General features: G+C 44.0%; 1 protein-coding gene across 1 annotated transcript in view; it reads left to right on the top strand.

Moving 5' to 3' along the window:
- ABCD2 (ATP binding cassette subfamily D member 2) overlaps positions 1–13,448 on the top strand; it is a 49,168-nt gene extending 35,720 nt beyond the window's left edge. Inside the window, exons 8-10 of the mRNA XM_080577501.1 lie at positions 5,732–5,816; positions 6,556–6,681; positions 8,995–13,448. Coding sequence (XP_080433627.1) covers positions 5,732–5,816; positions 6,556–6,681; positions 8,995–9,205 — 422 coding nt within the window. The 3' untranslated portion in view covers positions 9,206–13,448. The remainder of the gene's footprint in view (positions 1–5,731; positions 5,817–6,555; positions 6,682–8,994) is intronic.
- Positions 13,449–13,847: the final 399 nt, after the last annotated feature.

The raw sequence follows: 13,847 nt of genomic DNA on the forward strand, positions 1-13,847 counted from the left end.
CTCAGATGCCAGTGCCTAGGGTTGGTGTTCTGAGCTGCTAAACTGAAGACCCAAGTCTTGCTCCACTTTCTGTGCCAAAGGACAGTAATCGTGTTTTATTGCTGACCCCATTCTTGCTCTTCTGCTTGTCTAACTGCACAAGTGAGACTTAGGAAGCAATCTATAAAAAGGAATAGAGGACGGTGTTAATGTTCATTGGTACTGAATCAAAGCTCCAGTCAGGATAAGGGAACACTGTGCAAAAGTTGGCAGAAGCAAATGTTACAAAAACTTTCTTAGGCTGCAATCTAAAATGACACAAGTGGGCAAAGCCGGAAAATAGAGGGAGGGATTACCACATACCAGGAAGTTTTTAAGACCGTAATACACTTACTTAGTCACTTTTCTCCTTGGGCATTTGCAGTGCAAAGGGAGGAGAGACAGGAAATCTGTGACATATGATTTGACACGTTACATGGATTTCATATACTTACGTATTCTTCAGAGCTCCCCCAGTCTGGGTCAAAGACTCGTATTCAGGGTTTTGAACCAGTGGTCTCAAGAAGCGTTTCTCTGGCTCAAACAACTGATTTTTTTTGTTTATACATAGCTGAATGTTTTATTTTTATTCATTTTTTCTTTAATTTCAGTCTTCTATTTAAAATTAGATTTTTAAACTAAAATGATTTCTATTAGAAATGGAGTGTTTTGTTTGCAAAATAATGAAAAGTCCTATGTAAAGCTTGCAGAACAAAGGACTTACACAAAATTGTCCTTCTTTTTTGGCAAACTGCTCTGATAGTTAACAAAAGCTGATGCTTTCCAATTGAAAAGAGTTTTACTGAAAAAATTCTCAGCAAGTTTCTGTGTTGGACACATTTTGTGAATGTACAGCATCTGGAAGAAAGAAAAAAAAAGCCAGCAACAAACCAGTTTTAGTTATTCAGATTCTTGGGTATACATGCAATACATCAATGCTGTTTCAGTTTTCGTAAATGATCCAAGAACGGAGCTGTCTATCAACCACCTAGTTACAGAAACAAAACGTAATTCTTCAATCCTTTTTCTTCAGATCCTCTTCACCTCCGGAGTCTGTCTCTTCCCCTTTCACCTATCCCCTGCAGTGCTGTGCCTCTACCAGACGGTAGGCTCCTTAGGGCATGACCCCGTTGCTTTAATTGACCACGAATGCCACACACGTATAATATGACGCTTTACAGTTTTGTGTAAGTCTGCTCCCTGTGGGCAGTTAGGAAAGGGCAGATGGAGCCAGAATTACACAGCTCTGGCTCTGAATTTATTTGTCCTGGAGTAACTTTATTGTCTTTGGCTGAGTTATTTGCACATTGCATCAGTTGAAGGGTCACCAAAATCCAAGGGTAAAGTAGCCAGAAAAAGCCTGATATTATTCTCGCTGCCAATGGCATAAATTCCCATTTTTTTGTAGCAATAGGGTTTGACCCAGTTAGAAGTAAGTAGAATAGTCAGAAGAATAAGTAGGCCAATTTGGCATTTATCTTCAGTGTTACCCTTACGAAACCTTTTTCAATCCGTAGCAGCTGAATACACCAAAACCAAACCAAGCAAGCAAAAACCCCACCAGCAGTACCACTCCCACAACACCACCGCTCCTGATGTTGCTGAGCCCAAGCCCTAGATAAATCCGCTGCAATTCCCGTGGCAGCAGCACCCCTTGCAGCAGGGGGCAGGATGCCCTTCCTGCAGAACCCCACACCGGCGGTAAGAGGAATGCCGTTCCCCTGCCTACCTTTGCCCTCCAGCCTGTCTGCACTCCTTAACTTTGTCCTCATGTAAAATACTAGAAAACTTGGCAGAAGCTTGAACAGAGTGATGCTGATGATTTAAGATTACATTGTATTGTAATTGGTGCAGTGAGTCATCATGGAGAAACTTGTGTGTATGATATTAATGCTATTCAGTAACGCCATCAGTAAGGTGCCCCATCAATACCTGCAAAGTTGCTAGCTATACCAGAACAATAATTCCGTGCAAAATGAGGAAAACAAGGTTATATGCAGCATGGGTGAAGAAAAGGCACGTCCAGAGGTCTGAAGAATACTATGGTGACGTACAGTAGGTATCCATAAGATGTCTTTTTTGACCTGCTGTGAAAATCTGCATATATTTAGCAAGTGTCAACAGCGCTGGAGCCATAGGCTCGTGGTAGCCTGTCACATGAGGGAAGCCGTGAGCGCGTGTAGCAGCATGCTGGCTGCAGGACCTGGCCTGCCCGCTCAGGGCTGATGACATTACTGAACGGGTTTGACCTGTTTATGGTTTCTGAGCACCCCAGATTATAATTATTCCTCATTATTTTGCACATTTGTCATTTCGTTGGGTCTTGGCCAGGGAGCCATTATGCTAAGCCACGTATAAGCACACAGACAAGCATATTTCCTCTCGCCGAGATTTTTCCATCTGATCATTTTAGCCCAGGATTTGCTTTTGTTCATGCCACGGACAGTAACTCTGGCGTGCTCCGCCGGCTTTTCCAGGGGCTCTGAAAGAGCCACAAATCCCTGCAGCGCCACGCTGAGCTGGGCCTCATGCCATTGATCGTCTCTTTGTTCCTTCCTCAACTAAGGACTTCCCTCGCACATTCATCCCGCGCAGCACCAGGGCTGTCTTTCATTTTGACAGCTGCCTGGGGACATACGTGGTGCACGAGGACTCCCTGTTCAGCAGCTCATCAGGAGTGGGCTCCCTGGCTGTAGTTTGCTGCTGTAGCCTCTCTCCTGTCCTACCACCATCCTCCAGCCCATGTCTGATGAGCTGCATTGGAAAATGACAAACTGGGAAAAGGAAATTTTTAACTTCTTTCTTTTTTTTTGGCAGCTGGGTGTTGTCTTGCATGTAAGTGCAAGGATGCAGGATACGTAGTGCTACCGACCCCAGGTGTAATCCTTTTTTTTAAAGTCAAATTTAGCTTGTTTTTTCCTTCAGAAAACTTAGGAAAAAGAATTGTAAAAGAAACCATGAAAGAAAATGAGCTGCTGCTCCCATGAGGCAATCACTAATTTCTACTGACAGCTGTATGTGTTTCTATCACCATTACTCTGCCCCAGCACACTGCATGTGTTATTCATCTTACTGGTTGCAAAAGGCACTTCTGTGGCATCTATTGTTCGTCACATCTGCATCGTATCATGTGCAGTCAAAGGCTGTGTGTACCAAGGAGCTTGGTGAGGAATTTGGGCTCTGAAAGCCAGGATTATGCTGGTACCTCCTGAGAGTGTTGTGCTGTGCTCACGGACAAGCCATTTCTTTTCTTTATTTGTAAAAGGGATGTAGCTGTAGGTGCTGAAAGCCCCTGACTTGGCTGATGTTTTGGGAATGCTGAGGTCCTTTCGTGACCTGCTCCATGCCAGCTGCAAGAAAAGAGAAACAAGCAGATGCATTATTGTTAATGCACAGTAGGAAGTTAGTTTATTGTGAGTTAGATTGCCTAAGCGTTCAGAGGAAATAGCTCAGACATTAGAAAATAATTTTTGAAATGGCAAAGGGATAATGCGAAAGTGGATCCTTCCTCGTCTATTGTTTAAGACGTTCCAAGGGGTGAGTAGGGAAGTTGAGGGAGGGAGCGAGGCAGCAGGAGGCAAGATGCACGGTTAATATTAAGTCAGAATGTGAGTTGAAGTGACCCCAGAAATGCTGTATCCTGGTGAACTGAGGCTAGATCTTACCCCTTCAGGAAAATCAGAGAATGAGTTTGCTGGCTTAGGGACAGGGTTTAGTGGGTGACATTGGTGGTAGGGGGGTGGTGGGACCAGGTGGGACCAGGTGATCTTGGAGGGCTTTTCCAACCTTAATGATTCTGTGATTTCCTTCCCATTTTGCAGCCCCTTCATGAACCTCGTTCTCTTTCTGACCATTACTAAGACTTCGTAAACCAGCTGGTCTAAACACAGGCGCTGCTTCCATGGGCCATGTGCACACACGTGCACACCCACCCACACCCTCCTAGCTCAGATCCAGAGCTCCCATCACAACACATCCCTGGAGATCATCTATATTCTCAGCTTTAAAATCAGAAAACATAAACAGTCGTTTGAATGTCACCTTCAGAAGCGTAGCTGTTTCTATGGCTTTTGTGAGGGCTCCAGGCATTTTGTAATCCTTTTGGGAACCTACAGGTGTTGGTGGGGAAGCACCGCAGCTTTATTTCTGCATGGTCCCAGTGCTGGGACTGGTCATCAGAAAGAGCTTGTGTGCACCTGTCCCCTGTTCAGAGCTGATCTGGACGGCGATCCAGTTAATCCTTACACAGCTCCCTCTCTGCTAGGAGCCAGCTGCTAGGAAGCACTGTGTGCGCCCCCCGGGGGGAGCTCACTGGGATCCTTAAGCAAGAATGGAAGGAAACTAAGGAAAAACTGTAGGATTGGTAAAGGTGATGTATTTCTGATGTACACGTGTTTTTTAAATCTATGTACACATTTATAAAAAAATCTTGATACTACTTTATAATTCACAATTTTATGCAGAGAAAATTCTTGGAACTCAGTTTCCAGCATTTTCAGTCCCTGCTTTCAGCCACACAAGCAGGTGGTTCACGCCTCGGGTTCATCTGGGCTTACCTGGGCTGGCAGAGCCCTCCCCAGCCTCCCGCACCACCACAAATCTCACTTTCCTCACCTTTGCTCAGGTATCAGCAATGACACAGCCCACCAGTGCTGTGTTACCGTGCTTGTTACACTGCTTCTGGGCTGATTTGGAAAAATGTTTTCTTCCTCACTTGGCCCTCACCCACCTTTCTCATTAGATTTACCAGGAGATATGCCTCACCATATTTTCTCAGTGTCCGTGCTCTCCCTTTTCAAAACTCATCTTTGCTTGCTCTTTTGCTGTTCTGTCTACCTGGATTGTTTAATCAAAAACTTCATACTGTGATTTGGTATTTGAAGTTAATTTTTATGAGAATTTTTATAATTTTATGGGAATGAATCGTGCCATATTATGCACAGCAACACAAGCCCCCTGTAAGACTGCAGATACCATCAACACCCTGCTGCATGCGTCTGACAGCGATAAGATAAAAGTCGGTTGGAGGCCTGCAGAATATTAAATAAGAATATCCAGTGTTATGCAGCCGTGAGTCACTTCTAAATACAAGGTAGCAGGAAGTTTGTATGTAAAAGCCTCCTGTCTGCGTGCACGGTTCTGTGCATTAGCTGCTTGTCTGGGCGCACAGAATGCATCCCTGTGTCTGCATCTGTGCTTCTCTCGAGTTTGCTGACTCACAGTAGTGAGAGGAGTCAGGCACTAAACATTGTAATCTGATGCTGCTGCTTATGGTTTTTATGTTTGTTTCTTTTTACATGCTGAACTTGTTTTTAAATTTCCACTCAAATCCACTTTCCTTTCAAGAAGTTATAACAAATAATTCCTTAAATAGCAAATAGTTCCATTAAAAAAATGGCAAAAAATGGTTAGTTACACACAGGTCAAAGATGTTTCTTCACAGAGATGGTAAGTGAAGTTTTTTGACAGTAAACGTATGATGGAGAAGGTGAAATTCCTCTTTCAAAGTTGACATAGTATTTGTGACATTTTTCCAATTGATTGCCAGGGGAAAGGCCCTGAAGTATTTCTGAAGATGCGATCTAGAACCCTGAATGTCTCTCCGGCAATGGAAGTGCTCTTTATGATTTTGGTTGGGGATGTTGCAAGTTAAGGTGTATTTCCTTCATCAGCTCACATTGTCCTGACATGTTTTGTTTGCATTTTTTGTAAGGCTGGGATGCCATCATGGACTGGAAAGATGTCTTATCAGGAGGAGAAAAACAAAGGATGGGCATGGCTCGCATGTTTTATCATAAGTAAGCATTTGGGTTTGTTCTTGAAATAATATTTGAAAATGAGGAAGAGTTTTGGAGGTTTGCTGTAATAGTTTGAGCAGTAGTAGATGATGATCTCCGTGCAATGTGCCCTACTGCTAGACGGGTGGGTAGCACTGCAGACCTTGTCATTTATTCATGTAAGCTCTGCTTTTAGTTTGGGCAATGCTTCTTACTTAAGATTTGCTTTTGGCAATGTAGCATTACATTTTCTGGATGTTCTTTTCTTCACCTAATCAGGCACAAATATCTTCCCGACATCTGTCCTACAAATATTGCAGAAGTCTGATGGACTGCTTTAGAGGCCATGGGAGTTGGAAAGCCAACCTCCAAAATTTTTTGATTTTGGAGACTGCAAACCCTGCAGAGGCAGCCCTGTCCATACACAGCAGCGAACAGAAACTTTCTGAGTTGCCTGTAGTTACAGCGTCCCTTGTTGACAGGACAGAGTAATACCAGGTCAAACTAGGGCACAGAAGTTAGATCACTGTGTACTCACACGGACCAGGAAATAAAACCCATTTTTCCTGGAAGCCACGTCTGTACCTAAAAAATGCTTGGGAACTTTATGTTGGTGCTAGGCAGCTTCCAGCTGCAAATGAGAGGCAGCTGTCTTGTAAAAAACAGCTCTCTACTTCCTGTTGTCATCTCAATTAAACATCATATGTGGGAATATTGTCCAAAATGTAGATGACTTTTGTTCTTTATTTACTTTTGCAAGGCCGAAATACGCACTGCTGGATGAATGCACAAGCGCGGTAAGCATTGATGTTGAAGGAACGATATTCCAAGCTGCAAAAGCTGCTGGGATATCCCTGCTTTCTATAACACACAGACCTTCTCTTTGGTAAGTATGTCCAGGAATTTTTCATGGTCCTTGCTTTTAGCTTTCTGGCAGACGTGGATTGGCCTTTGTTCTATGAACTAGAACAGGTGTTTAATCAATAGTTACTGCACTTTCTAAGATAACCTGTCTAAAATAATAGCAATGTAAATGCATTTAACATTGATTTTTTTCATTCTTTGACACATACTTACTCCCCCCTCTCTTTTTTTTTTAAAATGTGTGGCAGTTATTAACTATAAATAGCAACATGCAGGTAGCTAGGGGGCAATTAATTAGTCCACTACACCACAGCCACAATACCTGTCACCAGATTATTCTGTAAAGATGATGAGATAACATGAGCAGTCTGGGGGAATTTCACTAGTGCTTGGAAGAAGATGGGAAACATGGCAAGTGAATCACCTACACTTTGTTCTTTCATAGGAATTGATGCATCCATATTAAAACTATGTCATATTAAAACTATGTCAAAACTGTGACATAGCTTCAGTCATGTCCTGTATCTGTAGGGCCCATGAGCTTTCAAAATTTGATTTTCTAGTAAAAAAAAAAAAGAACAAACGTTAGAATTCTGAGAAAAATCATTCTAGTGAGGTAATGCTAAGTATGGACGAGTCCCTCAAAGGAAATAAATACAGTCAGTAAATACATAAAACAACCAAATACTTAAAGGGCAAAAGGAGATAAGACGGTGTAAGCTGACATTAGCAGAGACTATTTGTTCTGAAGTCCTTGATCTCTGCTGGAGTCAGGTTGTTTGCTTTTATAAGCTGATGACAAAATGGATCAGAACCTGAATTTTAACAAAAAATTGGTATTCTGATAGGGAAAAGAAAGTCATACGGACACTTATTTTTAAAATAATTTAAACTATACTTAAAAGTTTTTTTAATTTCAATTTTTTTTAAAGTTGGCATTATTTCAAACCACTGCTCAAGAATGCAGGTATTTGAGAGCATCCCACCTACAAATCGTGATGATGCAGAGGGAAATTCTGCAAAAGAACTTGTGAGAAAGACCTTTGAGTTCAGTTTTCCATGGATGTTTCTTGTTTTCTATTACCTGTGCTGTTCAGGAAGGTTTGTAGCCTCCGCAGTATTACTGAAATTATCAGAAATCTGGTAATTTATGGGGATCGAGCGTTGATAAAAGCAGGTGGCTAGATGGGATGTGATAGCTTTGTTCTGGAGAAGTAAAAAACAAGTGCTGAGTATTCAGAAATAAGCATCAGGTATGCTTCCATAGGGACTGCACTATATAGACAAAGGTCAGGGCCACATGCAGCTTTCTCCTTAAGATTATACCAGGAACTGTTTGCTCTTTTATTAAAAATATTGGCTACCTTCCTGGACCACAACTATTAGATGTCTCAGTCATCTATCTTAGCCTCCTGGTTTTATTTTATTTTATTTTTTATGGGTGAAGAAATAGAGGGACAGTTTAAGCATTTGTTGTCACAAAAAATAGTACGAAAGAAGTGGTGAATGTAGGCCTGAAGTTGAATCTCATTTGACCCTCATGTCATAAGCTATTGAGTTTATTAAACTGTCACATTCCCCGGATGGAATTTATAATCACTGTTTTATGACGTGTTTCATCTTCTGTAATTTATAGTGATAAATTACACAGTCATAACAGCAGCTCTGAGGGAACTCTCTTGCACCTCCTGATAAATGTCCTGTCAAGTCCTGGCAAACTCCACACACACGTACACCTTTGAATATTTTCAGTGCACACACCCTGATACTCAAAAGATTTGTGGCTCTTACAAAGACTTTTTTTTATTTTGTCTCCTTGCAGTGTTTTAGGACTGGAGGTTTATTTATCCAGCCTTATAAAGTGCAGGGGAACAAACTGAGGTATAATTTGAACAAGCTACTTTTATCAGTAGCATCAGGTGCATCGTGCCTGAATGTATTTTCCCCTAAAGCAGCATAACATCTCTTGGAAAGTTAAGTAAATAAAATGAACTGGGGCACACATTCCCTTTCCTTACTCAGAAGAGAAGGTATTATTCGTATGTGCAACAGACTGGAACTGGGAGGAGTGTTGATCAGGGGTTATGATCAGATATCTGTAATGTCACTAGAGGTGAAGGCCTAGGGAAGTCCTGGGGACAGGCTTTGAAATACCCAAGCCCCTTATAGCAGAGCATCCTGGGTTTATGGGTCACCGAAAAGCTTGTGAAAGTCTTACCGGTGATCCAGAACTGGACAACACTCATCTTCCTGAGAGACGCCACTGAAAACAGACACAGACACCCCAACTGCGTGCAAAGACGAGTCATTACTGATGTTTTGATTTCTGACGCAGGAAGTACCACAGTCACTTGCTGCAGTTCGATGGACAAGGAGGCTGGCGCTTCGAACAGCTGAACACGGCCGTCCGTCTGTCACTGAGTGAGGAAAAACAGAGACTGGAGTCCCAGCTTGCAGGAATTCCCAAAATGCAGCAGAGACTGAATGAACTGTGTAAAATGCTGGGAGAAGACTCAGTGCTTAAAAAAATGGACAAAGAGGAATAAATAATTTATGTTTTATGTTTTTAAAAGTATTTTTTTAGTTAAAAGCATTACAAGTTCAGACATTATCCTTTGCATGCATTGTGCTAGAGGCTTAGAGCATAGAGAAACACAGCCAGCAAAAAATAATGCTCTGAATGCTATGTAGGACTTCAGCATTTTAGTATTAAGGAAGAACGCGGTTGAACTGTGAAAAGAAAATAAGCAAGTGCACAGAGTATGAGATTAGTCCTTGCAGCTTATGTTAATTCCTAGTGAAAGCTCAATTCACTGCAAAGAGCTACCAACACTCTTAGGTTTTGTAGGTGAGTTTTGGCCTGAGACTTGGCCTGCGGAATGTGCTCTTGTACCAGGTCACTGTGTGCGTATGATATGCCTGCTACGCAGAGCGAACCTGGCATCAAACTCAGGCATGGAGCACGGCAGAGGCAGCATCTGGGTGAGTATGCGGATGCGTGCAAAAATCTCACTTGGGTATAAGAAACATTCTTTCAGCCCACGTAAAACAAAACTCCTGTTCTACTACTGAGTCGCATACACACCTTTAGCTGCGTTTCCATAGGAAATAACGTAATAGGCTGACCAGAAGGTGATTGCCTAAGCAACCTACTGCCCTTGCAACAAGAGAAAGAGGGAAAGAGCTGAATATGTAATACACAGGTGCTGTACTTGATGCTGTTGTGCACAGCTTCGGAGGCTCTTTGCCCTTGGTGATTTATCAGCTCTCTCGGGGAATTATTTGTATCCTGTTCATAGCCTCTGGGGGGGGAATGTAGCACTGAGCCTGGCATCAGGAGACTTTGATTTGCTTGACTAAGTCTTTCATCTGCTTCAGGGGCCTGATCCAGCCACTGGAACTCTGACCCAGTTCCTCCATTGGTAAAATCAGAGTGTAGGCACTGAGACACTTTGTGATGGGGAGGACTGTGGGAGAGGAGAACGGTGGTTTCTAACAATACACTGAATTCTCAGGCATGCCACTTAAAAAGCTCGGCACTTACAAAGGGCTGTGAAAAGTTAGAGCATTTTGTAACCACTAATTGACGCCTGCCATGTTTTGTTAGAGTGGGTGAGCACTGCTCTCCCTGTGGGCAAGCAAGAGAACACAGCAGTTACAGCTCTGCTTCCAGGTGCGCTCACTGGTCGTGCCAGCTGCTGCGCAGCTCAGTAGGAACGGTGTCCCCAGTCGGTCGGAAGGGCTCTAAACTGGAACTCCCTGAGACCTCAGAGCTGGCCTGAGTGCCTTGCCTGAGGCCAAACCCAGTGAACTAGAACTAAAGACGGGGATGGATGTAAGAGCTCCTGGTCTGCTCTCCCTGCCTGCAAGCACGCTGCCTTTCTTGATGAAATGCTTGCCATGGTCCATTAGGTTCCTTAGCAGCAGCATGTGCTGGGATGGGGATACCGCAGCTGCAAGATGTACAGCTGACCCCTCCTCCTTCATTGCTGGAAGCTGTTTAGAGACAGCTCAGGAGTGAAAGGGCAGGTAAAAGCCTTTGCAGGTATTTCATCTGCTGCAGGTGAATGAGTGAGCCTTAGAAGAGATACAGCACTCCTGAAGTTTGTTGGTTCCTTTTTTTCCTAGAAGAAGTACAATTTCTTAGATTTCTGATGATTGCTGCTTACTCTGAGGAAGGGTAGTGCACAACTGCTGAGCGAGGAGAAATGTGCTGGGGTATTTGCTGAGCTGTGTTCAGAACTGAACGCTACAGACAGCTTTTCATAGGAGAGCAGGATTCACATCTCAGAGTAGGCTCTCTTCCTTCTCACTGTGCGTGCTAGACTTGCTGCTTTGGCTATTCCCCTATGGCTCTTGCACCAGAACCTGGAATATGTCTGGTCCCTGCCCTGCTCCTTCGGAGTCTGTGGCTTGAATGCAACCCTGTACTTGTTCTGGTGACAGCTCTCATTAGTTTTCTCTGCAGAGTCCCCTAGGACATCTCACTGACACAGAAAGGAGTGCTCCTGGGAACCTCTGAAAGGGATGAGAAATTAAGGTTCAAATAATAAGCTGTTGTGCTGCAAAGTACAGGCGAAGTACAAAGCACAGGTCAGCGATGTGGTGGATGACGTGTGCGTGTGTTTTAATCTGCGAGTGTCTCTGCTTGTCCCTCTCCCTGAAGGCTAGCTTTCCTCCTTCTCATCTTCAAAGACAAATTTGTAACTGCTGAGGAAAGAAGAAGTCAGCCAAGAATCTGCTCTGGGTGAGCATAAATGAGATGACTGATGATTTTAAGGCCTGTGTGTTCCTGAGTTATGTTTCTCGAATCAGGTGTGCGCCGTGTGCCTGCCCTTGCCACAGCTGCAGCACACCTTTGTGCTAGCACAACCCAGCCACAAAACCACTTTTCCACAAGGTTCTCCCGAAGCAGGAGCGGAGGTGGAGGAAGGGGAACGACTGTTATGCACTTTACTGTGTGGCTGGGAGCCTAACCAGGGTTGTCCCGTCCTTGAATGAGGAGGACGCTGAGAGGCACCGAACGATTGGCCCAGTTCAGCATAGCTCCCAGTTACAGCTCCCAGCCTCCCACCAAAGCTCAGCACCGCAGCACTTGGCTGGTTGGGAGCTGGTACTGGTGAGCACAGCCCCCCAAAATCTGCTTTATCGCCTTGCAGAGATCAAGCTGGCCATCTGTTCTGGCCCAACAAAAACAAAAAAAAATTCTGAGGGAACTGCTTAGAAGGAGAAAGTTTTTGTTGGTCGTGTTGTTTGTTTTTAATGAAGTTCTGCATAAAATGTACATCATGACTGATGAGATTTTAATGGAAACTGAAATTGCACTAGAATCAATGTAATAGTATTTTTCTTTGAGTTTGCTATGTATTTCTTGGATCCAGTGATATTCTTGGCTGTCCCCATTCAGTAATATGGTGTAAAATAACCCAGCATCTCACGCTGCATTCTTGCAGGAATGAAAAGAACATGAGAGCGCTGATAGGAAAATAAAACCCTTCCCTAAATAGGATTTGTCTGAGTAATACCAAGCTAGTTTTAGAAGGATTTTCTGTGCTGGTGATTCATTCTTAGTTTCACGGTTTGAAGAGAAGCTGCCCTGGAGATTTTCTCTGCAAACGTCTGGCTTGTTCCAAATCCTGATTGAGACAGGAGCCTCTGGTTCTGTTTCTAGATTTTTGCCTCTGGTGTGATGGAGGGCAGCTCACTTTGTGCACCTTTGGACATGGCCAGGAAAGCAGGAGCAGAGGTGCACGCTCCCCGCTCGGGGAATGGCTCAGGTTGATGCTCTTCTGCAGCCACGATCGAGGGAGCACGGGGCTGTTGCAGTGCTCCCAGAGGGGGCCAGAGCAGGGCAGGATGCCTCGGTGGTATCCTTTTTCTTGGTACAATGAGAGTTATCCATCAGTGTCTGTTCTCTTTGTGGCTTCCAGGAGCTGCGGCTCCCCAGGGAGCCAAGGAAGCGCCTTCTTGGCTTTCCTTCCAAGTGGTGCATCTAGCTGGAGCTAGGCAGATCCCACTCTCAGCAGGGATGTGGTGTAGTGCTGAGTGTCTCCAGCCTCCCAGGGCAGCCTCTCATGCCCCAGCACTCAGGGCAGACTGGGCTTGGCTGGGTCTGCATCCTAGAAGGGTAAGGTGCTGAGCAAAACTCACACCAGTCTCAATCATGGAGTAACCGTACAATAAAAACATTAAGTATCCACATCAGTTCGTTCAGATAATGCTGGGATTTTTTTTTTCTAGTCTTCAAAATGGAAGGAAGCATTTTCTGTGCATGGGATTTCAGTATTTTAACCTAGGAAAAGTTTGTTTTTCGCTTAGTTTTGGGACCAGGCTATTTCGTGTTTTAGATTTGGAAGCCCTCCTTCTGCAGGAGTAGAAAAACGTAAGAATCTTGAAAGGATTTTTTTGAAACCAGTGGGATCTGTATTGAAGTGAGGAATGAAGGACTAGGTATTCGATGGTGTACATTTAGGGAAAACTGCAATAAAAATGATATCCTAAAGCAAATGAACAAACAGATCTACAGGCCCCTCAGTGTGTCAGAATCATCATAATGCATGTCAAAGCCAAGTTTATGAGCCTATGATCAGATTTCAGTCGTATATGGAATGAAATCACCCTACTGAGTCGTTCATACAGCTTGAGAGAACTGAACTGCTAATCGAATGTGTCTTTGTTTTGTTTATGTTTGATATTAATGCCTTTTTGAGAGCCGACAATTTATAAAGCAATAAATTATGCTTTCCAGTTGTAATTTATTCCAACTTCAAATAAAACATGTTGCATTTACTTTGCCTTTGCAGTTTTCCTTATGAACCATGCACAAAGCAGCTGAGACCCGTGCGAGAGCTGTGCGCGCTGGGGACCCCTTCCCGTGCCTCGTTTCTGTGATGGGGTTGGGAAGCCAGGGGTAGGTGTTGTGTCCACCCACCGAGCTGGCTTGTGTCCAGCCAAGTCAGAGAGCACCGACAGAGCAAAGTCCAGGGCGTGAGCCATGAGAAACGCACATTTTGGGGTTTTGGGGGGTTGTAGGACTGTGCTTAGGGCTCATCGCAGCACGAGGAGACAGGCTGGACTGCGGTAGGAGGTGAGGCCACACGTGGCTTTCATGTTTTTTTTGGAAGACGTGTTGGTTTTTGTTCCTTGGAGAGCATCCCCATGTTCTGGCCAGGCCAGCAGAGGGCTGGC

The sequence above is a fragment of the Anser brachyrhynchus genome (assembly GCF_964034855.1).
Source record: "Anser brachyrhynchus genome assembly, chromosome: 1".
In the NCBI taxonomy this organism is placed as follows: Eukaryota; Metazoa; Chordata; class Aves; order Anseriformes; family Anatidae; genus Anser; species Anser brachyrhynchus.